Source organism: Manis javanica, chromosome 1, assembly GCF_040802235.1.
Source record: "Manis javanica isolate MJ-LG chromosome 1, MJ_LKY, whole genome shotgun sequence".
Taxonomy (NCBI): domain Eukaryota; kingdom Metazoa; phylum Chordata; class Mammalia; order Pholidota; family Manidae; genus Manis; species Manis javanica.
Genome location: NC_133156.1, coordinates 212,644,148 through 212,671,517, shown reverse-complemented (window position 1 = coordinate 212,671,517; position 27,370 = coordinate 212,644,148). Strand labels below are relative to the sequence as shown.

The 27,370-nt window shown below is 36.7% G+C and overlaps 1 protein-coding gene and 1 long non-coding RNA gene across 4 annotated transcripts in view; one reads left to right on the top strand and one right to left on the bottom strand.

Moving 5' to 3' along the window:
- Positions 1–4,450: 4,450 nt before the first annotated feature.
- Positions 4,451–7,639, bottom strand: LOC140843831 (uncharacterized). Its single transcript, XR_012121795.1, has 3 exons — positions 6,616–7,639; positions 5,290–5,475; positions 4,451–4,826 (listed from the first exon to the last, which is right to left on the bottom strand). It is a non-coding gene; the product is annotated as an uncharacterized lncRNA (long non-coding RNA).
- Positions 5,830–27,370, top strand: part of RMDN2 (regulator of microtubule dynamics 2) — a 63,993-nt gene continuing 42,452 nt past the window's right edge. Inside the window, exons 1-2 of one of the 3 annotated variants that reach the window (XM_037009364.2) lie at positions 5,830–6,674; positions 11,755–12,216. In XM_037009364.2, the coding sequence (XP_036865259.1) occupies positions 11,771–12,216 (446 nt within the window). In that variant the 5' untranslated portion in view covers positions 5,830–6,674; positions 11,755–11,770. Of the gene's footprint in view, positions 6,675–11,754; positions 12,217–19,191; positions 19,292–27,370 lie in introns of those variants that run through there. The other 2 variants (XM_037009360.2, XM_073214242.1) reach the window with 2 other exon arrangements.

The following is a 27,370-nucleotide window of genomic DNA, read 5'->3' as shown; positions in this document are numbered from 1 at the left end:
AATCTGTCAGTTTGCTATCTTAGTTACAAATGCTACCTAAAAGGTTTAGTGGGCCTTGCAAAGCAGAAACCAGTGACACTAAAACATTTTAAAGTATACATATATTTAGAAAGGATTCCAAACACTGGAAAGTATAATTGTGATTAGAAAAGTGCTTCACAAGCCTGCCCTAGCATTTTTTAATTCTCTAGGAAAATACATTGGTGCCTTGTGCTATTCCCTGTTAATTTAGGGCTGACATTCTATGAAGTTACATGTAAACTTGTAGATCTACCATCAGCTAGTGGGTAGAGGCCAGGGGTGCTGCTGAATATCTTACAAGGGAGAATTCTCCCTACAACAAATAATTATCTCACCTAAAAGGTCAATAGGACTGAGGTTGAATAAACCCTCTTCTAAAGAGATCAAAAAGCCACTAATGTGGGAAATCAGGAGGCCTTTACCCTCCTCTGTGAGAGCAATTTCAGTGCAGTTTTAGTGTTTTCTGCAGTGGCAGATAAATGGTTAGGAAGTCAGGAAGTGAAGCCTACAAGTGGAAATGTTTCTTTTCGGGTTTTGGGGTGTGAAGTGTGTGAGATAAAGTAGTGACACAACAGGAGACACAGCATTAATGGAAGTTTTTTTTTTAGAGAAGACAATTTGTAATACCAAAGTATTTTAAAGTATTTAGATCAACTGAAATTTTCCTTTTGCATTTAGATGTTCCACGCCTTTGAAGCCATAACCTGAGCTACGGTAGCAATCTATTTTGTTGATGAAAGATCTTTACAGTTTCTACATCTTTAAAGGGAGAAAAAATAACAGTACTTGTTTATGATCATATCTCCACCATTGCAAATAATTACCAAAGGAAAATAATAAAGGTGCCTTTATATCTAAAGTTGGATTCTTACAATAAAATATTTTATGAAAATCTTTCAAGCTATTGTCACTCTGTAAAGTCTTATTGCATTTCTCTATGTAAATATATACACACATCCCTTAAATTATGCTTCCTGTAGCATGTGTGAGTAGCCAGTCATTAAGCCCAGAAGAAAAGTTTCTCTTGGTGCCCTTCTGTTTGAGAAATGGGAGTTTTCCATTACTAAGAGAAGGAGTAAATGTCATTGCTGGCAGACTTGTCTTTTTTTTTTTTTTTAAGGAGAGTTGGCAGGGCTGTTTTGCCTCAAGAGAGAAAGCCAAAGAGCTCTGTGGCCGAATGGGTAGCTCTTTTATTGCTAGAAACCTGGCACAGGCTGTAGCTGGGAGAAGGAAGAATTTTTTGTTTTTAATTAGCTGGTAAGCAAACACCATAGCTGGACAGTGGGTCTCTCTTTCTATTGGACAGTGATTAGGTGCAGTGCTGACAGACAAGCCCATTTTTTGTTTTTGTTTTTTTAAAGTGGAAACAGTCAAGGCCCTAGCAACAGACTAATGATTTCCTAAGATCAATAGTTCTGAGTGAGAATTCAGCAGAAATCCTATATAGTATGTGATCACATAGATTATGAAGGATTTTATGGAGTTACTTAGGAAACAAACCACAGTTTATAGCATGATTCTCATAAGATATTTGCCAAGTTCAAAACAATCAATTATTTTGGATCATAATACATATGGGTCTGTCACTTGCTTTTAAAAGAGGCAAGCTTTCTTCTAAAATCATTACAGTGGTGAATTTCAATTTTCACCTTTTTCTAAATTCACTACACTGAATGAGAGTCTAAAGATGTGTCTTAATTATAATGACAGCACTACACTTCTTATAAAATGGAAAACATTTTAGCAATGGTTGATTAATCCATGTGTCTCTGTTACAGCACAAGGGTGGATCCTCTTAATCGACTTATTTGTATACCAGGAGACTGTCTCTATCTACTAAATGACTTTTTGAAAGAGATCTGCTACTAAGGGAAAAAATGACTTCTCTTCATATAGTCTGAGGACAGTGGATCTGGAAAACTGCTAACCTAAACTTTTCCCAGTAGAACCTGGTACAAAACTGACATACAACCTAAATCCAAAATGAAATCCTTTATTCTACTTACATATAATTAAAATTATCCAGTTATTTTAACTAATTTGTGCATTCACGTAACACTTTTTTTGATATTGGAATGTCTGATGAACATTTGACTTTTAAATCTGCCACAATGAAACTGACCTTGGCTTGTGAAATTGATATAGTTACTGTCAAGGATGTCCCTGAAAATTTTCTTTCACGATGAAGAAAGAATGCAGAGGAGCAAAATACTCTTTAATCTGGATCTATTGAATTCCATTTTAGAGTGTATCCAATACTGTGCTTTGAAAAGGTTAAATACAGAAGAGTAGTATAAGAATGTGACTTAGAAAGTCTCCTGCAATTTTTGAAAATTTCATTCCTATCTTGAAGGGTCACAGATAAACTGCTGATAATCACTGAGCAAGGTTAGTATCAATTGCGCAAAGCATATGCCTTTCTGAAAATGTTTCTTCATTGAACAAAAACTTAATTTTTCTAACCAAAGTTTCTAATAAGAATTCTATATTTCAATGAGGTAGTCATATTTTTAGTAAACTGTTTCAACATTAAGTTGAATAAATATTGTTGCTAGTTTTTCTTTCAAATATATTTTTCTGAATACCATTTAAGATTCGTTCAGTGCAGGAATATTCAGTGCACTAATTAACTATTTACTACACTAATCACTTAGTCTTGTGTAAATAGTAAATAAACTTATCCTCATGCCCTTTTCAAAGAAAGTATTTTCCCCTTGAAAGATCAAATTTAGTCAAAGTAATCTTTCCTGAAATTTTTTTGGGTAATTTTCTTACATTCTAGAGATCCCCCAAAATGAAAAATAATAATAATAATACAAAAAAAACCTGTTAACATTAGACACAGTATTATTTTTCCTCTATTCCCCAAACTATTCCTAGCCTTACCTGCATGTGATAGACCCACCATAGTGTTATTCCCTGTGGTTTGGAGGTAATGGTAAACCCCTAGAAGGAAGCCCTTCATGGGGTAATGGCTCTGAACTTGGGGTTCAGACCCTTCTATGAGAGGAACAGTGAAGGCAGAGCCCCAAATAACTGATGCAGACAGAACAATATCATGTGAGAAGAGCTATGATGTACCTATGAAAGGGGCTTCGAATGTTCTAGTGGAGGCAGCAAAGCCTGGCTGTGTAGGCTGGGCTCACGAGGAGTGGTTAAGAGGACAGGCTCTCAGACAAAGCTATGTTTGATTATTACCTCTAAAACTGTCCATGTGGACTGGGACGAGTTTCTTCACCTCTCTAAGCCTCAGTTTCAGGTAATTTATTTACCTTACTGGATTAGAGAAAATGGAATAATTCATGTGAAGAACAAAGGAAGAACTGAGTATGAGACTCAAATCAGTGTTTTTGCTGCGTCTGTCCTTGTCTGCTCTCCTTCCAGGTTACAGATCCGATCTGAGCAACCTGGGGCTTCAGTTATGCCTGGCCGGCTCCTTCCTTCACCCCTGCTCTTGTCTGTACAACCAGCCTTGAGTCTCTGCTTGCCCTCTCTCATTCTCTAAGGGTTAGTGTGTTCTTAATTTTTAAATAAGTTCTTCTTTACTTAGCAATAAAATACTTTTTTAACCCCAAACTGGAAAAGAGGGTAGATTTTGCTGTTTTAGGTGGGATTTGGGGATGACATGGTGTTACTAATTCCCCTTACAGTTCAGCCTGCAGTTTATAAATGAAGAAACTCAGGTTGTAAATTTAAAAATTTGAAAAGCAATAATGTTTGGAATTTTAATTATAATATCTGACCATCATCAATGCCTGAGCCTTAAAGTAAAATCAAGATCAAATTTCTAGATCAAAAAGAGTAGGTCTTCTCAAGGAAACGGAGGCAAACCCTCTGATTTCCTTCTAACTAAACAGTCTATCCACTGAGTAAGCTGACAGGTCATAAAAAGATTTGGAGATAATTATACAATGAGGAAATATAAGAATAGCTAGCTATAGAGTATACTGGCAACTGTTACAGGGCTAAAACCAACTTTGTCATTCAGTTGCTACCTGGAAATATAACCACTTATATAAAACCCAATAAATAAAAATAAAGCAAAAAACTAACAAACCCATAACATATACTTCTCATATTACTACTAAATGGTAAGTTTCTTGATGTCTTTCTTTTAAGTGTACATATTACTTCCAAAGCAATTTTTTCCGGTACTTATCTAATATTGGCATGTGCACTATGCCAGGCACTGGGTATACAAAGATAAACACATCTTTGCCTTGAAGATGTCCACAGTTTCAAGGACAGAGCAGTCACTGACCAGCAGTAATAATACAGTGTAGATGAGAGAGGTGCTGAGAAAGAGCAGGGAGGGTTTTGTATTCATTTAAACTCCATAACCTTCCACAAAAGTTCCGTTGAAGCAGGGATGAATACATCTTGGTGGGAGGAGAACATGCAAGGAAGCAGATTGAACTGGATGAATTGGTTTTTAACAAGTGGCAAAAAACAGGGTATTCCAGGCACATTGAGCAGCCCAGAAAGGAGAAAGGCTGGAAAATGTATGGCTTATGGGAAGATGATAAGGTGGGAGTAGAGGATGATGCCTGGTAGAAATAGTAAGAAAAAGCTGAAGGGCCTGTACGCCACTGGGGCCAGATGATTTAATGCCGTGCTAGTTGTGATGAATAAAACTGTCTCAGTCACTTCAAACAAATTATCATAGACTGGGTAGCCTAAATAATACTTGTTTCCCACAGTTGTAGAGGCTGGAATCCAAGATCATGGTGTAAATACGGTTGGCCTCTGGTGAGAATCCTCTTTCTGGTTGCAGACAGCTGGCTTCTCATTGCATCCTCACATGACTGAAAAAGAGAGAGCTGGTCTCTTACTCTTCTTATAAGGGCATTAATCCCATTCTTGATGTCTCTAATCTCATGACCTAATTCGCAAATGCTTCACCTCCAATAGCATCACACTGGGGACTAGGGCTTAAACACATGAATTTTAGGGGCAGTCCATGACAAACTCTGAGATTTCAAGTGGGTGGTGGTTTTTTCTTTTCCTTTGTAAGTTCCTTTCAGACTACATTCCTAGTAAGGGTCAGGGGAGTAATTTCTTCTTTTCTATGTCATCCCTACAACGGTGCCTGGCAAAGATAGCTCCTCCCTGTACTGCTTAGTTTTAACTTTAACAAAGATCAATGGCTACCATTATCTGAATTTTTACCTCTCAGGTAACTTTTACTGATCTAGGAACAGAGTAAAAGGCACTGGAGGGCAGGCAGAGGAGCAGGCAGACAGGAAAAGTACAGCTACTTTATCATACCTGAATTGAAGACCAATCAATACCAGCTGCCACCTTCCTCTTGGAGCAGGGTGGGTAAGGCTTGTTCTTAGGCCACATTCCGTCTTTTTATTGAGGTCCTCTTCTGTGCTGTGTGCTGGGGAAGCAGCAGTGGACGACTCATGTGGTCCTTCTGGAAAAGCTTACATCTAAAGGTGCTTTAAGCCTCTTTTAAGTATTATTGGCGAGACAGTAAAGATAAACACAACTTTGTTAGAATCCTGTTAAAAAAGAAACCTACTTTCACCCTGCATGACAGGTTTACATTATATTGTGTTCTGGTTAAATAAAGCAAATATTAGCATTATATTAAAGTATCTTTGCAAACCATAAGAAAATGGGGATGAAAGTGGTTCTTAGGAGTACTATATTAGGTTCAGATCTTAGAGGTTAAATATTAGTCTGTCTCCCAAAATAGAGTTTTAATAAAATGACCGTATCTAGGCTTATTCTTGAATGTATTTTGCTTAAAACTCAAGACATCCTAGTTTTAAGGATCCTGTTGAATTCTCATTACTAAATAGTATTGTAATGGTTGTAAATGAGCCTTCTGATCTCTTTAAAGCTGGAGTTTTTTGATAAATAGGAGTGACCCGTTTTTAATTCCACTCAGTACATTGGTAGTAGAGAATTTAGGAATCGAGACTAAATTCTCTGCAAGCCTTAAGTTCAACGTAAGGGCAAAACAGAAGTGAGTGTACAGTTTTAAAGAGCGTATCTGACGGAATCTTTTTTTTCACCATACAAACCATAGAAAGCAAAATGGGTAAAATCTCAAGTATTACGCATCCAAGAAGACAGCTTTTCACCAAAAGGAAACTCATAATGGTGCGGGGACGAAGAGGTTGGGGATTTTGTTCGTTAAAAGATTAAGTGATTTACAGAGAAGTTTGGAAAACGTGGCTGTGGATGTGATTACTAATTAGAGTAAGACTGTTACACGAAGCAAGGCTTAAGGCTGCGCCTAAGGGAGCGAAAGGGTGTAAGGCGGCGGAGCGGGGCAAGGTCGGCGAGGAAGGCCCCGAGCCAGGGCGCGGGGGCGCCGGGCCGAGCGGAGGCGACGTGCGGACAAACACGCCCGGTGCGGGCCGAGGCGCGCGGCGGAGCGCAGGTCTCCCCTGTAAAAGGTGCGCCGGCGCCCGCCCCGGGTGAGCAGAACGCCCCGCGGAGGGAGCCGCGGAGCGGGCGGCCGCGGGCTCCGCCCCCAGCGGCTCTGCCATCTGGGTCAGGACGAGGCGGCCGCGGTGCCGGACCTCAGGACCCGCCGGCTCGGGGACCACTGCCGCCCGCCGCTTCCCTTGCGCTTGCCTCGCCCGCAGGTCCCCGGTCCCCAGCCACGAACTACAGGGAAACCACTGCGAGCACAGGTGCGGGCCCGGGAGGGCGGTGGGCGGGAGGCCCGCAGGGTGGAACGCGGCCGGGCTGGAGGGGGCTGAGGCGGTGCTTCCGGCCGCGGCCACCGCACTTCCGGGTCTCCCGGGCTTCCGCGGGGAGGCCACATAGCTGCAGGCGCCTTCCCGCCGCCCGGCGTTGCTGTGCGTTACACCAGCCCAGAGAGACAGGCAGCGGCTTCTCCCGGTGCCACCGTCTCCGAGCCGGCGCCTCAGAAGCTCCCACCGGCGGTCGCCAGCATTTGCGCGCCGGCAGCCCGTCGTGGTGTGCGTGGGGACCTGACAGTGGGCCGCCTCCGCCCGGCCGGTCCCTGCAGATGCAGAGGAATTTCTGTCGGACACACACGATCGCCTCTTCCTCGGCTCCCTGGGTCTTTCTACCGTTCAGCCTCCAGCAAACACTTTTCTTTTGTTTTGCACGAACTCGTATTGCCACCTATTTTACCCAAAACGAAGGACAGATTTTCAGTGCGACAAACATTTGCAAATAAGCAAAACATCAGGGAGACCTAAATTATAAAACTTATAAAATAGGAAAAACAGTGAAAACCTGATTAAATAAGAGTAGAAAAATTCACTTAGAAAGTGTCAGCCAGGTCTCTGTAGGCAATCTGATCACAAATTCAGGGTCTCAAAGTGATTGCTTAGGCAGGCAAACCTCAGGCTTGTCTGTAAGCCCTGATGTGTTCTTTACCCTTCTTGCAAAGTTTTGCACACATTCCTCGAGTTTTTCAAAATTAATATTTTATGTTTTTCCCTAGGAATCTAGAGATTCCTAGAGAATCGGGGCAGCAATGAACTTGAGAAGGCAAAGGGGATGGATGATTTTTAGCGCACAAGTATGGCAGTTGACCTTTGATGGCAACTCAACCATTCACTCACAGTAATGAAAGAAAAGGCAGATGATGTGAGCAGATTCGGGAAGGTGGGTAGATGCCATGGTGGGAGTTTATGAAAGTTCTCTTTGATTGCCTCATTGTTTTATGTGAAACAAGAAACAAAACAGCTGAAGTGAGAATGGGGGAGGGAGGATTGGAGAGATACAAATTGAGAATTCAGTTATACCTTCCCCTGGTTTATATCCTGTGATCCCACATGCAGAGCACACGCTAAATGCCCAACTAAATATGATGTCTCAAATGATACTCTATGGAAGAGAAAGAATAAGGAGCAAGAATCTATTTCCAAGAAGTCTAAGAGAATGTCTGTCTTTAATTCCTGATTAATACACTAGACTATATGCATTGAACATCCTGTTTGGATGCCCTGTTTCATTACAGGTCTAAGTGTAAAAGGGTAGGATTAATGGTTTTAAAATAATAATCTTCCAGAAATTGCCTCAGGGGTTGCTGAATATTACATACAAAAGAATTAGGAATCCTTCTCAAGCTCATTGCTACAGCAATTCTCTAAACTTTGTTTTTTAACTTCATTAATTTATCTTCCTTTTATGAAAACTTGGATCTTTTCCATTGATAAACAGAAATACTGTTATTTCTTTGATATTTTTCACACCGTTTTCCTATATAGCCATGATATTTCTTTCTTCCTTACCTGTTTTCTATTTGCCCATATATTCTTTTTCCTCTTCCCTTACTTCTTTTGGACTAACTGAATATCTTTAATATTCCATTGTTATCTCCACTATTGGCTTATTTTTATGCCTTTGTGGAGGTTTCATTGTTGTTGTTATTTGTTTTTTTAGTGGTCACCCTTGGGTTTATAACAATACATTTTTAATTTTATTAAATTATAATCTAAGAGCGCTGCATTATAATCTAAGAGTCCTACAACACTTTATTTGTCCCTTCCTATCCTTTCAGCTGTTGTTGCCCTAATTTTTTACTTCTGTATATTATAAATCCCATGATATGTTATTATCATTTTTGCTGTAATAAGCAAGTCTTTTATTTAAAAAATCTTGAAATGAGAAAAATGACCTTTATATTTACCCACATATTTGGTGCTCTTCCTGTGTGTAGATTCCAGGTTTCTCTGTCATCATTGTCCTTCTGCGTGATGAACCTCTGTTAGCACTTCTTGCAGTGCATGTCTGCTGGCAATGAATTCTCTCAACTTTTCCTTGTCTGAAAAAGTCTTTATTTTATGCTCATTTTTGAGAAATATTTCACTGGTTGTAAAAATTGAAGTTGACAGTTCTTTTCAACACTTGAAAGATGTCATTCCATTGTTATCTTGTTTGAATAGTTAATATCTGCTGAAATCTGATCTATTCTCTATACTTAATATGTCTTTTTTTCTGATGGCTACTTTTAAGATTTCTTTATCACTTTTTTTTTTTTTTTAGCATTTTGATAATGTACCTTGGTTTACTTTTCTTTACTTATTTGGCTGGGATTATGTTTACCTTCTTGGATCTCTGGGTTTATAGGTTTTTGTCCAATTTGGAAAATTTTTTGGCCATTTTTCCCTCAAGTACTTTTTGCCCCACCCCTCCCCCACCCCTCACTTCCCTATAACTTTATGTATGTTTTAGATAGTTTGATCTTGCCGCACAGGCTCTGCTGGTTTTTTGTTTTGGTTGGGTTTTTTAGGGTTTTTTTTTTTTTTTGCCTCATCTGTGTGCTTCATTTTGTATGGTGTCTTAGTCCATTTGTGCTGCTATAACAAAATGCCATAGACTGGGTAGCTTATAAAAGCAGAAATTTATTTCCCACAGTTCTGGAGGATGAGAAATCTCAGGTCAAGGTGCCAGCAGAGTCATCAGTGTCTTGTGAGGGTCTGCTTCTGGGTCATAGCACCTTCTCCCTGTAACCTTACATGGTGGAAAGGCCTTCTGGGGTCACTTTTATAAGGGTACTCATCCCGTTTATGAGGGCTCCACCTCCTAATACCATCACCTTGGGATTCGGATTTCAACATATGAATTTGAAGGGAGGGACCACAAGCATTTAGTCTGTAGCAGATGGTTTTTACTGCTGTGTCTTCACGTTTGCTGACTTCCGCCCAACACACACACACACACACACACACTATTTTCTGCTGTTGATCTCATTCAGTGAAATTTTATTTCAAATATTTTTCATTTCTCGGAGTTCCATTTGGATCTGCTTAATCCTTCTATTTCTCTTATCATGGTCATATTTTCCTTTAATTTTTTAAATAGTGAACATATTTGTGATAGTACTTTAACATCCTTGTCTGTTAATTATGTAATCTGTCATTTTCCTGTTTCATTTCATATCTAGTAATTTTTTATTTTATGTTGTTGAGTTCTGGATTTTTTTTTTATACTCCTTTGAAGAGCATTGGACCTTCTCTTGAAGACAGTTAAATTAATTGTGAATCGATCTGATTCTTTGGAGACTCATTTTAGGGCAAGTCTAAATAGCTTTAACTCTAGGACTAATTTAGCCCCATTACCAAGGCGTTGTCCTTCTGAGATCTCTACTGTAAGCCCCAAGTATTTCGTAAATGCTCTCCATTATGGCTGGTGGGAACTTGAATATTCCCCAGCTCTGTGCAGCTTTAGACATAGCTCAGTTTATAGCTCCCTGGTAATTACTCTTTTCCTGAAACTATTCTCTTTCTGGCCTGATGGAGTTTCATACCGTGTATGTGAAGACTGGTATTCAATTAAAGATTCAAGGAGATCCCTATGCATATTTGTGGAGTGCTTTCTCTGCACACCTTCCTCATCTTCAGTGCTACGCTGCACAGCCGAGGTGCTTCAGTTTCCCTCAACACTGACCTCTGTCCCGCTCAGTGAGACTCCCAGCTCTATTTGATCTTCCCCTCCCTGTGCCACAGTCCAGAAATTGCCTCCAACTGGAAAGATCACAGACTTACTTCATTTGTTTCCTTTATCTTGGGGATAATAGGTGGCAGTGCTGTAATAATCTGCTTTCTGAGAAAGTGTAAGGAAAAAAATACCAAAAAATTAGCAAATTTAATTTCCTGTAACTGAAAGTTTACCATTATTTGTAACATTTCTCCCAAGTTTCAAACCAAATTTAATACATATGTTTTCCTTTTTACAAAATAGGAGAAAATTAATGGGAAAATAATTTGGGGACTTCAAAGTCTATAAAAAGCCTTACAATATTTTACTCTAATTACAAAAGTTTATCATATTACTCTCGAAGGAAAGGGGCTTTATATTATTGGTTTCCTTCAATGGTCTTCTGATTTTAAGATCAGAATAAGCAATAAAACTAGTTAGTGAAAATAGGATATACTAAAGAAAGATCATGATATCTTGCATCAAAGTTGCTGAGTTTATGTGGAATTAAGTGGGCCAAAGCTTGGGCCTTGGATACGAAATGGTGAAAGTTTAGAAAGCTAAAGGAAACAAAGAAATGACATTTTCGTTATTTTTTGAAAAGGCAAAATTTGACAGAAAATAAAGACATTCAGATCTCTGAGAGAAATAGAAATGTAAGGAGCAGAGAAGTTCTGGGTCTGAAGATGAAAGGAGATAAAGCCAGCACATATGTTAGCATCTCTGCTTTCTGTGTTGACTAAAACAGAGATAGGGTGGGTTACAAATCTGCCAAAGCTCTCTAATGTATTTTATATCCCAAATCCCCGAGCTTTTAAAATGTTGTCACTTTAAATTTAAGTACAAGGTGCTAAGAAACAGCTTCTTGGCCTTTCTTAAAGATTAGGTAAGATTCATAAATCAGCACACTACTTAGTTTTATACAGATAAAAGTTCCAGACACAGCCAAGCATAATTTGAATTTGCAAAAAGTATTTTTTTCAGAAATTAATGATGATTCTTTTACCTCTATTACATCCTTTAAAATATATGGTAAAGCATAAATTTCAGATCAGTATAGAATACAAGTTTTAAATTAAAGCTGATACTTTACACTGGACTTCAGTGATATCCTTAAAGCAGAAATTTCCATTGGGCCACATACGTTATAGAGGTAGTTATTACTCTGGGCGTATTTTAGTTTATGATTCATCAGGATTTTTTTGTTTGTTTTGGTAATGTAAACATAGTTTTGTTGATTGAGAAAGCTCTGAAATTTTTGTCTTAGGCAAAGACAAGAACAACTTTCATTGATATCTATGCTTTTAATTTTAGTAACAAAAAACAAGAAATGCCTCATTCCACCAACAAAGAGCTGATCCTTGGCATCATGGTGGGAACTACTGGAATCAGCTTGCTGCTTCTGTGGTACCACAAGGTTCGCAAACCAAGGACAGCAATGAATTTACCTAAGTTTCTTTCTCTGGGTAATACATTTGATTCGATGACTTTGCAAGATGAACATGGCCAAGGAACAGCAGCCATCTTTCAAGAAAGGCAACTTCAGATATTGGAGAAGTTAAATGAATTACTGACAAATATGGAAGAACTCAAAAAGGAGATCAGAGTTCTTAAAGAGGCCATCCCAAAGCTGGAGGAATATATCCAAGGCGAACTTGGAGGAAAGGTAACTGTCCATAAGATAAGTCCTCAGCACAGAGCTAGAAAAAGAAGACTTGCCATGGCTCAAAATTCAGCAACAAGTAATAGTTCAGAGGAAGCAGAAAGTGAAGGAGGGTAAGTTTCTTTAAGGTTTTGCCATGTCAAATTGATTATTTATTGCCTTGTTGCTGTCTTTTAAGTGCTTTCATTATGCATTTCTAGTCATATATTCTGCTACTAACAAGACATAAAAGGAGTGATTATTTTAGCTTACATTATAAGTCAGTAGTGGTATGTAAGAATTAGTACTAGGTGACATGATGCGAGTATTAAGCAAGCCAGTAATTGTTTGCCAAAATGTGTAACCTATTTTTTTATGTGTGGCCCATGTCACATATTATATAAGAATTGTCCAATAAGTGCTGTCCAACAGACCTTTCCACAATGATGGAAGTGTGGTCTATGTTGCTCAATATGGTAGCCATTAGCCACCACATTAAGCACTTGAAATGTAACTAGTGCAACTGAGAAACTGAATTTTAATTTTATTTAATTGTAATTAATTTAAGTTTAAATAGCCACATGAGACTAGTGGCTACTTGATTGGACAGTGCAGACATAGAAAGATTTGCGAATGTATAAGTGATTCAGCATCATCCTTGCCTGGGGTAATTCATTGAATTCTAAAACCAAATACATAAATAATATTCTTGTAGAAGAAAAACAAATGATTTATTAATGAAGAAATTATGCCTAGCTAGTGTTTTTGAGGAGCAAAATAGACTTGTTCAAGAAATTCTAGAAAAAGAAGCAACCTTTGATAAATTGAAGACAAGTAAAAAGAAGATAAATTGTAGGACTTAATTAACTTCAAGTAATGTTATTGGCATAAATTTTTTATGTGGGTTCAAGAAGGGTTTGTGGAATTTATGAGTAACAGTCACAGAGGACTAACAGGAAAAATTAGACATATCAAAACTTTGATGTCAAGACATTCCCTCCTCTTGCTTGATCCTGGGTATCTTTGTTAGCAATAGAATACTAGAATAGACCCTAATGACTAGTCAGAATCACTACTCTCCAAATGATAAGAAATAACAAGTATTGGTAATGATGTGAGAAAAGAAAACCCTCCTGCAGTGTTGGTGGGAATGTCAATTGGTGCAGCCACTGTGGAAAGCAGAATGGAGGTTCCTTAAAATTACTAGAAATAGAATTACCATATGACCCAGTAATTCCACTTCTAGGTATATACCTGAAGAAAACAAAATGTCTGATTTGAAAAGATATCTGCACCCCTATGCTTGTTGCTGTTTTTTAAGTGCTTTCATTATGCATTTCCACATTATTTACAATATCCAAGATACGGAAGCAACCAAAGTGCTCACCAATAGGTGAATAGGTAAAGGTGATATGGCACATATACACAATGGAATATTATTCAGCCATAAAAAGGAAAGAAATCTTGCCATTTGCAACAGCACAGGTGGACTAAGCAAAATAAGCCAGACAGAGAAAGACAAAAATTATATGACTTCACTTACATGCGAAATCTAAAAACAAAACAAAAACAAAATATAATAAATGAATAAAACAGAAATAGACTTGTAGACACAGAGAAGGGACTGGTGGTTACAATGGGGGTGGGGGGTGAAATAGATGAAGAGCATAAAGAAGAGCAAGATCTCAATCATGATATAAATTAGCCACAGGATGAATGTACAGCAGAGAGAACATAATAATTTTTTAGTATAATTCTGTGTTGACAGGTAGTAACTACACATTGGGGTGAGCACTTAATAATGTAACTAACTGCCAAATCACTATGTTGTATACTTGAAACCAATATAATATTGTGTATCAACTATACTTCAATAAAATATAATAGTTAAAAAAAAAAAAACATTGCTATACTCCCCTGCCAAAAACAACTGTAGTGACTTGGAGTAGATTACAGTGAGTGACACTTAATAAAGTAGAAGGAAAGAAACTTTATCTGTTTAGTCATACTTCAGAGAAATAAAACAAGCAAACAAACAAACTTAATGTGGATTTTTTTTTTTAGAGAAAGAGGAGTAAGATACAGAAAGGTTTAACACATCTTTCTAAATAAATACCTAGAAACAAACCTTTAAATAAATAAATAATTTCTTAAAACAAGGTCTTTATAAAGTGTATTTGTGTAAATCTTAGATTGCCTGTCCTTTTATAACCTCCCATGAGACATAAATGACTAGTCTTAGTAAGATACAGCCACAACCACAACCCCATTATCACATTTAAGATGCGGTAGACAGTGTCCTTGATAGCAAAATTAAAACATCAAACAACAATTACATGTTCCATATGTCAGATTTCTCTTTTGCAAGAGACACCTAAAAATTTTGACTTTTTACTAAAACAGATGTCAGTCACAATTTACTGATACTATTAGTTTTATACAAGAAAGAAAAAATTCTAAGTTGTCATACACTTGAGTGGGTAGATGAATAGAATGCATTTTCTGTAAACATTATTAGAATCTTCTGCATGCCTCTTTTAGTGTACAGTATCATCATGGACATGTGGATTTATGCCTTTTTTGGACTTGGCTAATTTCATAGTTGTGGAGGTAACAGTGACTGAGGCTCAAATTCTCATAATGTGGCATCAGAGGGTCTTTCAAGGTCCTTTCTTTTCCTTCTTAGCACTTGGGTGAACATCTTAGAAAGTGTCTTTGCTTCTTGGTGATAATCATATTTCAATTGATTCTGTTTTTGTGCCTGCTCCAAGACTTGGAATCTGCTACTGCCTTGGCAGCGTTGGTCCCTTTCAGTGGGAACAGCACCAGACACCCCCCAAAATCAGGGTGTATGGAGTACTGTTTTCAGTTAGGATCATACCAGAAGTCGTTTTGGCCCCTGAGGGACTGGATAAGGAAAAATTGTTTTAAATATTTTTAAGGTCTCTAGTGCACACTGATGTTTGCAATTTAAATTTAAGGACTTCCTTATTGCTGAAAACTTTTTAGTTCACTTTCTTTTTGAAGCTGCTCGCTGCTCTTTTCTCTATCAGCCTTTACCTGTATTGCTCTATGAAACTATGGGTTTAAAAGGTTATTTAAATCACAGTGTTATGTAAAGCTTTAGAAACCTCTCTTTCAGAAGTTACATCTATTCCAGCTTAAAGTAATATCCCATAATAAATTCCTTGTGCTTCTATTTCATGTGAGCTTTAAGAAGAATGCATATGTTTCACATACACGATTCGGTTAGGTAAAGCAGGGTTGCATAGTGATCCTATGAGCCCTCTTTCTTTCTTTTTTTGATGTAAATATTTTCATTTTAGTGTTAAGTCCATATGATACCTTCAAATAGTATCAAGAGACTCAATATTGATGTTCTGAAAAGAGAAAGAAAACTCACAAATCTACCCTAAAAAGAACACCAGCATAAAATAAGCCATAATACCTAATACCTGAGAAGGTACTGCTTTATGAATAATACAGGATGATGACGAAACAAGGTCACAGACAGACATAGGCTTTGGAGGCTTTGTTTAAAACTCCTTAAGCTTTCATTTTCATGAGGCCAAATACAGACTTTGCTTTTTGTTCATTTACATTTTTATTCTTGTTGTTATTTACTTAAGCCAAATCCACTTTAGTGTTGAATTTCACTTTTTCAAGACCTTGAGAAAAAGACAAATTCAGATTATTCATTATGTGGTGATTCTGTATTCTTGCGTGTTGTAGTGTTATGGAAAATACTGGAAAACCTGGACTGGATCACTGAAGGAAGAACCAGGCGGCACTCGGAGGTCTTGGAGTGCTGAGGTTTATTTTACACCAGCGGGCTCAGAGGGGAGTGATCTCCCAAGGTCTGAGCCCTGAGCACAGGCGAGGGGAGCAATTTATATTATTTTGATATGTGGCATTTCGGCTCACGCAGGGCAAAAGAGGAGCCTGGAGGAGGGGAGAGGGGAGCTGGGAGGGCTTTGCCAACTGGAGGAAAAAAGTGGTTTGCTGACCTTGATGGTTGTGTTGAATATTTTCCTTATCAGTAGAAGTACAAGTTGGCAAAAAATTGTCTTTTGGATTTTTTAAAATAAAATATGACACATAAAATTGAAATCTTCTTTATACTCCCCTCTCTCAGAGGTAACCATCATCCTGAAGTTGGTGTAGATTCTTCCTTTGAATGTTTTAATGTTTCTCCTACATGTTCATGTTTACATAAACAATGAATAAATGGTCTTTGGTTCTTATAATTCACATAAATGGCATGATATGGTACCTACCATTTTGTAACATGCTTCTGCATCAAATGCTTTATTGAGATTTTTTCCATATTGATATGTGTCAACTTATTTCATTCTTTTCAGGTGCTGTGCTGCATTCCATCATATGAGTATCCTTACTTTATTTCCCTATTAATGGATATTTAGGTCACCATTTTCTTATTAACAATGCTGTGTTGAATACCTTTCTTTATAATTCCCTATGTACATTTGTAATAATTTGAAAGTATATACTTAGATGTGGATGCCGAGTTACAGGCTAAATATTATTGTGTATTGCTCAGTTATTCTGTGGAGTGTAGCCATCCACAGTCCTATAAGCTGTGTATGAGAAATCTCATTTTTCCATACAAATTATTATACTGTTCGATTTTTCAATTTTAACCAATTTGGTGGAGATTAAGTAGTAACTAATCATTATTTGGACTTGCAGTTCCCTGAACACTTACATGAGTGGTCATCTTTTCATAGCTTATTTGCCATTCAGGTCTTCTTATCTGTGATTTCTTTGAAAATGAGTACAAAAAGGAAGGGTGGCACTAACAGTTGCAGTCCCCTTTATCCATTCAACAAGAGTGTCTGCTCTGTGCTAGGTGCTGTGTAGGCTCTCAAGATACAGCAGGGAACAAAACAACACCTCACAAGTCAAACAGGTTTTTAAAAAACATGTAACAGCATGTTAAAGAGGGATGCCCAGACTCAATTTTAACCAGAGCCCTGAAGACCAAGAACAAAGCAGCAAGTGCCAAGTCCCCTCGCGTCCCTCCTCGCAGGAGGCGGTCGACCCTCCTGGGCGGGACTTGGTAGGAGGTGGAAGCCACTGCCAGCATGAGTGGCCATCTGCCTGTGGCCCATGAAAGCAAGTGGCTGAAGGGCTGAGCCACGCCTCCATGGGCAATGTTCCTGTGCTGAACATCCCACCCGTAGATGTATGATGCTGAACGCTGTCGGTCTAGATGCTGCTGCTCAGGCAGAACACGCGGCATGGGAAGAGAGAAGAGGGTAGGGAACAGAGCCTCTTGGAGCCAGTACTGAGGAAGTGGGCAGAAGTGGATGAGCCTGCAGAAGAAAGACTGAACATAATCAAAGTGGGAAATGAACCCCAGGAGGAGGATGTCAAAGAAACTGAAAGAGGACGAGGTTTCAAAAACAGAGGTGAAGGCCACAGATTTTGGAATCACACTGACCCGAGTATGAATCCTGTCTGAGCTTCTAACTAGCTGTGTCACTTCACTTCCCTAAACCTGAATTTATTCATCTTAAAATATGGTTAGTAATACATGCCTCATATTGTGTTAAGTCATAATAAAATGATATAAGAAGAGACTTTACACTGTGTCTAAGCCATACTAAGTTCTAAAAATAAAAATTTAGTTACTTTAGCAATAATGTGAAATGATCAAATGTATCGTGTACTAGAATATGGGTTGGCCAACTTATTCTTTAAGAGTTTTAAGTTTTGAGGATCATCCAGTCTCTGCCTCAACTATTCAACTCTGCCTTGTAGCTTGAAAGCAGCCATAGACAGTGTGGGTATGGCTGTCTTCCAATACAATTTTATTTATAAAATTGGTGTCAGACAGATTATACCCCCAGGGTATAGTATAGTTTGCCCACCCCTGAGGTAGAAAAATATATTTAATAGTAGCCTTTCAGTTGTAATGTTTCTGATCAAGTAAAATGAAGACTGAACTGTGTTTCTTGGATTTGGGTCTTTGGAGATCATTTACCGATGAGCTTCTCAGAAGCAGTTGTTGGGTAGTGATAAGTACAGAAATTTGATCTAGACCTGGGCAAGGGCATGAGAGGTAGTTGTGGATACCAGAATGGTAGGCCCTTATTTCAAGGAACTTAACTTTGAGCAGAAAGAGAGTGCATAATGCAAAAAGGGGATATTAGGTTCAGAGAGGATTTATTTTTCTCCCATTCTGTGGCTTCTCATTCTCTTGGCATTGTCTCCTGCAGAACAAAAGCTAACCACTTACTTCTTTCATAAATTGTGCTTTTGGTCTTGTATCTAAAAGTCAACTTTATCTGAGTTTTCTCTTATGTTATCGTCTAGAAATTTTATAGTTTTGGATTTTCTATTTAGGTCTGGGATCCATTTGAGTTAATGTTTATGAAAGGTATAAGGTTGCATGACCAGTAGGAGAATATTAAGGAGTAATATATATTTGAGGGAGTATTTTATGTCATAAGTGGCTATACACCTACATCTGTTATATGGACAGTGCTCCAAGTGGGTTTGGAAAAGAGGACAATATGTCTTTTGTAATAACTGTTAACCTCCTTTAAATGAATATGTTGGTTATAAGCAGGAATACAGCAGATCATAATCTGCATGTGGCCCGCGCAGTCAGATGGTATGCTTTACTACCGAGGTAGATGAAGCTTGTTTGATTTGGGAGGGCATTGACTTTGGCTACTTAGGCATTTTTTTCTTTCTCAATATATCTTCAAGCCAAAGTCTGTAACATATCACTGGAGGTCATAAAAACCTGGGGTAAAAAGCATTCAAGTGAGAGAAGAAAGAGTTAGTGGATCAGGGGTGTGGAAGGTAACCAGTAAAAGAGACAGTCCCAAATAAAGGATTGTGTGGATATCTTATATGATATTGCCTTCATCTTGCTGTTTTCTCATCCCTTGATTTGTTGACTGACTCACTGAACACAATGAAGTAGGAATACACGTTCCACAGTCGCGTTCATTGCAGCATTTCAGAAAAGTTAGCCACAAAACAATTTTGTTGCAAAACTGCTGTCGTTAGATTCTAGAGCCTGCTGTCATCACAATCTGTATTATTGCCATGTTAATTCCACATGCAGCTTAAGCATTCAGTCTTCTGACCTGTTCCACCTACACGGGACATTTATGGCTTAAAAAGGAAGGGAAAGATTTACTTTGATTAAATCAATATGGGAAAATGCTTAAGGTAAGCCTTTAAAAAGAAAAACACTTCTCCATATGTTTCATGTGCTAAAGAACATTGAACTATTCAGAAACCAAGCTTTAATACTTCCTGTAGCATCCCACAACAACTGAATTATCTGGAATATCTGAATAATTATCTGAAATATTTTCTCCAGAGAAGGTTCTGCTTCATCTACAGTTAATATTTTAAAAAAGCATTAGTTGGCAGGGTATAGATTTATTCTACTAAGCCCCTTTAAATATAGTAGTTTAATACTCTCAAACAGATATTATGACCTATTGTTTTTAAAACGGGAAGTTCTCCCTTTTCATTCAGGGGATCCTTCAGTTCAGGTGCCCCGTCAGGTTTCCCCTGACCTTCCCTTCTGCCTGCTTCCTTGAGTCTTTCAACGTATCTTCCCGAGGTTGAATAGATTGGGCAGGTGCCATGGAGGTGGAGATAATCTTAGAGACTTAAGGGATAATCTTTTAGACTTAAATATTCTTTTGGGTGCCTCTGTGTGACCTCAACTTCAGCTGCCATAATTTTCTTATTCCCTGTTGTTTCTATGATAAGGTAGATGTTATTCTTCAGAAGGCTTGGCAGGTTTCCGCTTCTGCCCCCTATTTTTTTCCCCCTCTTTTGACGCTTTTCTCCCTCTAGCTGCTGCAAAGAGGACCAGGCCTGCCAACCCAAGCGTCCTGCGGACCCTCTTACTCCAGGACTCCTGCACCCTGGAGCCTGTGCTGTTACACAGTCAGCCGGATATTTTTATCTTAAAACAACTCGTCCTTCTGCAATACGTCGAATCAGTTCATCTGGAGGAAGTAAAATTTTATCTTTTTCATCAAATACATCTCGTCGCTCATCTTCTGGAAGAAGACATTTTGTATTTGTTAAATTTCAGAAAAGCAGTGCTTCTTTTCATCAACAAAGTCGAGCTAACTTTAATTCTCAAGAAAAAAGAATCTTCAGTAATTTAAAATCTTCCTTAGACCATTTTGGCTTTAGATCCTACAGACTCTTCTCAGCCCCTAAGCTAAGTGTAGTTTCCTGTTACGAGAGTGCTAATTTCTTTGATCTTCCATCAAGTAGCGATAGCATATTTAATCCAAATGAAATTGAAATCATTTCTAAAAAGCTAAGTGTTGCCAATGCCGAAAAATATATGAACTCTTGTTCTCTTGAATATAACAAACATTTTATGAATTTTCAAACAAAAGCTAATTCCTCATCCCGTCGAAACACTGTTGATAGAAGCGCCTGTCAAGACAGCACAGCCACCTTCCTTCCTTTTCCAGCTGTTATTTCTCGTTCCTGTCAACGAAACGGAATTGCCACCGATATTGAGGAAAGTGGCCAATCAAGGAAAGATTCCCTTCATCCTGGTTCTCAATGCAGTGCAAATGATTCACCAGCTGCAACTCATCAGCATGCCTCTCAAAGTCTAACCTCCCCTGTTCTCCGTAATTTTGGATTTTCTTCATTTTGTAAAGATGGTAGCTTTGCCTTATGTCAAAATGAAGTTACTTCGGATCCCTTTGAAGATGAAAACACTGCTATGTCATCTCAAAATGAAGACCAGTCTTCACCTATTGCAATTCCTAAAATAAGGTCACCTCAGACTTTACCCTCTCTTAGAAAGGCGGCTCAAATCAGTTCTCCCACTAGGAATACTAAATAGTCTGTAGAAATCATTGCTCAGATCTCGTGGAAATCTCCCATACTAAGCCTCACTGCATTTGCTGAGAGAGATCACCTTGCAATCTAGATTTTTTAATTGCTGTACTTTTTGAAAGTTAGTTTATTAACTTTATTGGAATATGGAAGTCAAAGATTATTCACCTGGTTTCAGGCTTTTGACAGATTTACTGCTTATAGATTGACTAGTCCCAAATTTCTGAGTGACTATTGTAATACTCCTGTGGTCTGAAATAATATCAAGCTTTGATATTTAGGTCTTCTAAATGTATTATGTTCTTTGGGAATTTAACATCAGATTTTATCCTACTCTAATTATTAGAGAGAGTGTTGTCATTTAATCTATAAAGCTATATTAATGAGTCAGAAATTTTCTTTTGTATCAGCCTTGCTGTGTTTCTCATGCCAGATATCTCACTGAGAATGTTTTTATTAATACAAGGATCAAATCATAAGTAAAAACATATTGTAATCTAGGGAAAATATAGAATATATTGAAGCTGGGTATTTAAAATAATTTTAATACACATTTGTGTATGCATATGTCAGAATTTAGAGAACTCTGAAATTAGAGATAAAAATGTATATATTAGTCTTTTTGTTTTTTAAAAGTATTTTTCATATTTCTCCCAGAATTTTTATTTAAAAAATTTTAAAGAAAATTTTCATTTTAAAAAGTGTCTCCAAAATTTTATTTTTAAGAGTGAATATTTTTCTATTTTTTTCCCGTTAAAGTTTGTAAAGACATTTATCAGAATAACTAATGAATGGAAATTGCATATAGTCAATTAAATTACTGAAGTTAGAATATAATTAGTCGTTAATAGAGGCAGGGAATTTGCATTCTTTTTTATTATTTATCATAATAAAATGCTCCCTAAATCTTTATCATTGGGATATGATGTTAGTTTTACTTTTGTGTTTTTCTCTTCCTCTTAGCATGTATCAGTAGGAAAATTTTTTTCTATTTCAGTTTTTTTAGGTGTGGTGGAATACATATGACATAAAATTTACCATCTTAATCATTTTTAAGTTCAGTGGCATTAAATGCATTCATATGTCTTGCAAGCACCATCACCATCCATTTCCAGAACTCTTCATCTTGCAAAATTCTGCACCCATTAAATAATGACTCCCCATTCCTCTCTCCCCCTCAGTCTCTGGCAACCACTATTCTACTTTCTGTCTCTGTGAATTTGATTCCTCTAGGTACCTTATATGAGTGGAATTATATAGTATTTGTCTTTTTGTGACTGGCTTATTTCATTTAGCATGATGTTCCTCAAGGTTTAATCCATGTTGTAGTATGTGTCAGCATTTTTCCATTATATGTAATATATCCACATTTTACTTATCGATTCATCTTTTGATGGACACTTGGGTTGCTTTTACCTTTGAATATTGTAAATAATGTTGCTCTAAACATGGGTGAACAAATATTTCTTCAAGACTCTATTTTTAAATTATTTTGATTATATATCCAGGAATTGCTGGATCATACAGTAATCCTATTTTTTGAGGAACTGCCATCCTTTTTTTCCATAGTGACTACACCATTTTGCATTCCTACTTTTTTCTGTTTTTCTTTTTTTTAGTAGTAACCATCCTAATGAATATGAGGTATTATCTCATCGTGGTTTTTATTTGCATTTCTTCAATGATTAAGTGACACTGTAATTTTTTCATGTGCCCAATAGCTGTTTGTGTATCTTACTTGGAGAAATGTCTATTCAAGTCCTTTACCCATTTTTTAATCGGATTGTTTGTTTTTTTGTTGAGTTGTAGGAGTTCTCTATATATTCTGGATCATTAACCCTTTATCAAATATATGAGTTACAAATATTTTCTCCTATTGTAGGGTTGCCTTTTACTCTGTTGATTGTGTCCTTTGATGTGCAGAGTTTTTCATTCTGATATCTAGTTAATTTTTTTTGTTATCTGTGCTATCAGTGTTACGGCTAAGAAATCATTGCTAAATACAATGTCTTAAAGCTTTTCCCCTGTGTTTTCTAAGAGTTTTATACTTTTAGATTTTACATTTAGGTCTTTGATCTATTTTGGGTTAATTTCTGTATGTAGTATAAGTTATGGATCTATTTTTCCATGTGAGTATCCAGTTTTCCTAGCACCATTTATTGAAAAGACTGTTTTTCTTCATTGAATGGTGTTGGCACCCTTGTCAAACATCGTTAGATCATATGAGGATTTACTTTTGGGCTTTCTTTCTATTCCATTGATGTATCTGTCCTATTTCATGTGGATATACATTGTAGCTTTATAATAACTTTTAAAATCAGGAAGTGTGAGACCTCCAACTTTGTACTTTTCAAGATTGTTTTGGCTATTCAGAGTCCCTTGATACTCCATATGAATTTTAGGATGGATTTTTCTCTTTATGAAAAAAAATTGTTGGTATTTGAGAGGGATTGTACTGAATCCATAATCACTTTGGGTAGTATTCACATCTTGACACTATTAGGTCTTCTAATCCATGGCATAACATTCCATTTGTGTCTTCTTTAATATCTTTGGCAATGTGTTTTGTAGTTTTCAGTGTAGAGATCTTCAGCTTCCTTGGTTAAGTTTATTCTTAAATATTTTATTCTTTATGATGCTGTTATCAGTAGAGTTGTTTTCTTTATTTGCATTTCAGATTGCTCATATTTAATGTATGGAAATAAGTTATTTTTGCAAATTGAGTTTGAATCCTGCAACTTTGTTGAATTATTTATTCTTACAGTTTGTGTGTGTGCTTGTGGGTGTGTTTGTGGGTGTGTGAAAACCTTTAGCGTTTTCTACATATAAGGTAGTATCATCTGCTAAGAGAGATTTCACTTCTGCCTTTCCAGTTTAGGTGCATTTTATTTCTTTTCTTGCCCAATTGCTCTGGCTAGACTTCCAGCACTGTGTTGGATAAAAGTGGCAAGGGCAGGAACCCTTGTCTTATTCCTGTTCTTCGAGGAAAACTTTCAGTCTTTCACCACTGAGTATGATGTTAACTGTGGGCTCTTCATATATGACTTTTCTTATGTTGAGGTAGTTTGCTACTATTGCTAGTCTGTCACACATTTTTATCATGAAAGGGTATTGATTTTTGTCAAATGCTTTCTTTCTGCACCAGTTGAGATGATCATGTGGTTTTTTCCCCCCTTCATTCTGTTAATGTGGTGTATTACATTGATTGATTTTAAAATGTTGAACCATCCTTGCATTCCCAGAATAAATCTCACTTGATTATGGTATAATCATTTTAATGTGCTTTTACATTGTTTGCTAGTATTTTGTCAAGGATTTTTGCTTTAATATTCATCAAGGATATTGGTCTAATATTCTTGTAGTGTATTTAAATGGCTTTGATGTCAGGGTAATGATGGCCTCATAGACTGAGATGGAAAGTGTGCCTTTCTCTTCACTTTTTTTGAAGGAGTTTAAGGAATACTGGTGTTAATTCTTGAAATATTTGGTGTAATTTACCAGTAAAGCCATATAGTCCTGGGATTTCCCTTGTTGGGGTTTTTTTGATTACTGATTCAGTCTCCATACTAGTGTGGATCTGTTCAAATTTTCTATTTCTTCCTGATTCATTCTTGGTAGGTTGTATTTCTAGGAATTTGCCCATACCATTTAAGTTATCCAATTTGTTAGCATACTATTCTTCATAGTACTCTCTTATAATCCTTCTTTTTTTTTTGCAAAATTGGTAGATAGCTCCTCTTTCATTTCAATTTTAGCTATTTGATTCTTCTCTCCTTTTTTCTTAGTAATCTAAGCTAAAAGTTTTTCAACTTTGTAAATCTTTTTGAAGAACAAGCTCTTGTTTCATTGATTTTCCCCATTATTTTTCTTTTATTCTCTGTATCTATTTCTGCTCCAGTCTTTATTATTACCTTCATTAGCTGTGGGTTGAGTTTGTGGTTTTTTTTTTTCTAGTTCCTTAAGGTATAAATTTAGGTTGTTGATTTGAGACCTTCCTTTTCAATGAAAACATCTACTGTTGTAAGTTTCCCTCTTAACACTGCTTTCTCTGTATGCCATACATTTTGGTATATTGTTCTCATTTTCTTTTAACTCAAGATACTTTTTTATACTTTTCTTTGTAATTTCTCCTTTGACCCATTGGTTGTTTAGGAGTATCTTGTTTAATTTCCACATATTTGTGGGTTTTCCAGTTGTCCTTATGCAGTTGATTTCTAGTTTCATTTCATTGCAGTCAGAAAACATCCTTTGTACAATTTTGGTCTTTTAAAATTTTATTAAAATAGTTTCATGGTCTGACATATGAGCTATCCTGGAGAATGTTACATGTGTACTTAAGAAGAATGTGTATTCTGTTATTGTTGAATGGAGTATTCTGTATGTCTTTTAGGTCAAATTGGTCTATAGTGTCATTCAAGTCCTCTTTTTCCTTACTGATCTTCTGCCTAGTTGTTCTATTATTGAAAGTGAGGTATTGAACATCTCCTACTATTATTATGTTGCTGTCTCTTTCTCCCTTCAATTCTCTCAGTGTTTGCTTCATATACTTAGGAGCACTAATGTTTAGCATAATGATAATATGTTTATTATCATTAATTATTCTTGGCAAATTAACTTATAATTATTTAATGCCTTTTTTTATCTCTTGTAAATTTTTGACTTAAAAGCCCATTTTGTCTGATACTAGTAATAGCCATCCCTGTTCTCTTTTGGTTATCCTTTACTTGGAATATCTCTTTTATTCTTTTACTTTCAACCCATATGTATCCTTAGTTCTAAAGTGAGTCAGTTGTAAGCAGCATATAGCTGTTCCTGATTTTTTATCTATTCTACCAACCTCTGTCTTTTGATTGGGGAATTTAGTCCACTTACATTTAAAGCAATTACTAATAGGAAGGACTCAACTATTGTTATTTTGTTATCTGTTTTTTCTTGTCTTACAGCTTTTTTTGTCTTTTGTTTCCTCTCTTACTGTCTTCCTTTTTGTTTATTTTTTATAGTGATACATTTTGATTCCCTTCTCAGTTCCTTTTGTGTATATTCTATAGATAGATTTTTTTTATATTTACAATGGGCATTGCACTTAACATCCTGATGTTATAACAATTTATTTTGAACTGATACCAACTTAACTTCCATTCCATACAAAAACTCTTCTTTACAGCTCTACACCCATTTATGTTATTGGTATCACAAGTTACAGCTTTATATATCATTGACATAGATTTATTGTTATTTTTATTCTTTTCTCTTTTAAATACTGTAAAAGAATAAAAAGTGAAGGTATGAATCAAAATTACAATAATACTGGTTTTTATATTTATGTATTTACCTTACCAGAAAACTTTATATTTCATATGGCTTCAAGTTACTACCTAATGTCATTTCATTTCAACCTGAAGGACTTCCTTTAGCATTTCTTGTAGAGCAAATCTAGAGGTAATAAACTCCTTAAGATTTTGTTCACCTGAGTATGTCTTATTTTTTTTTGAAGGATAATCTCACTAGTTTTTTCTTTTTTTTCCACTGCATTCAGGCCTAAAAGGTTTCCCCTTGAGAAACCTGCTGATAAGCTTATTGAGGATCCCTTATATGTGATGAGTTGTTTTTCTCTTGCTGCTTTCAAGATTTTTAAGATTTGTTTTTAACTTTCCACTGTTTTGAGTATGTGTCTTGGTATGGATCTCTTTGAGTTTAATCCTACTTAGAATTCATTGAGCTTCTTATATTTAATATATTCATGTCTTTCCTCAACTGGTAGTTTTTGGCCATTTTTCCTCAAAATAAACTCTCTTCTCCTTTCTCTCTTCTCCTTCTGGGACTCTCACAATATGTATATTGATCTGATTTATGATGTTCCATAAAATCTCTTAGGCTCTCTTCACTTTTCTTAATTCTTTTTTCTTTTGACTCTTCAGACTCAACAGTTTTAAATGGGCTGTGTTCAGGTTTGCAGATTCTTTCTTCTGCTTGTTCTAATGTGTTGTTGATACCCTAGTAAATTTTTCAACATAGTTGTTATATTTTTTCAACTCCAGAATTTCTGTTTGGTCATCTTAATAATTTTTAGTTCTTTGTTGACATTCTATTTTGTTTGTATATTGTTTCCCTGATTTCCTTTTGTTCTTTCTCCATGTTTTCCTGTAACTCTTTTAGCATGCATAAGACCATTGTTTTAAAATTGTTGTCTTATAAGTCCAAAGCCTGTATTTCTTTAGAGTCAGGTTCTGAAAACTTATTTTGTTTCATTTAAATGGGCCACATTTCCCTATTTTTTTGTATGCTTTGTGATATTTTATTGAAAATTATAAATTTGTAAAAACAGCCACCTAGCCTAGCTTTTGTAGACTGGCTCATGCAGTGGGAAGACCTCGCTAATTATCCCATTATGAGGGCTTAAGGTTTTGTCAGGTCTTCTAGGCA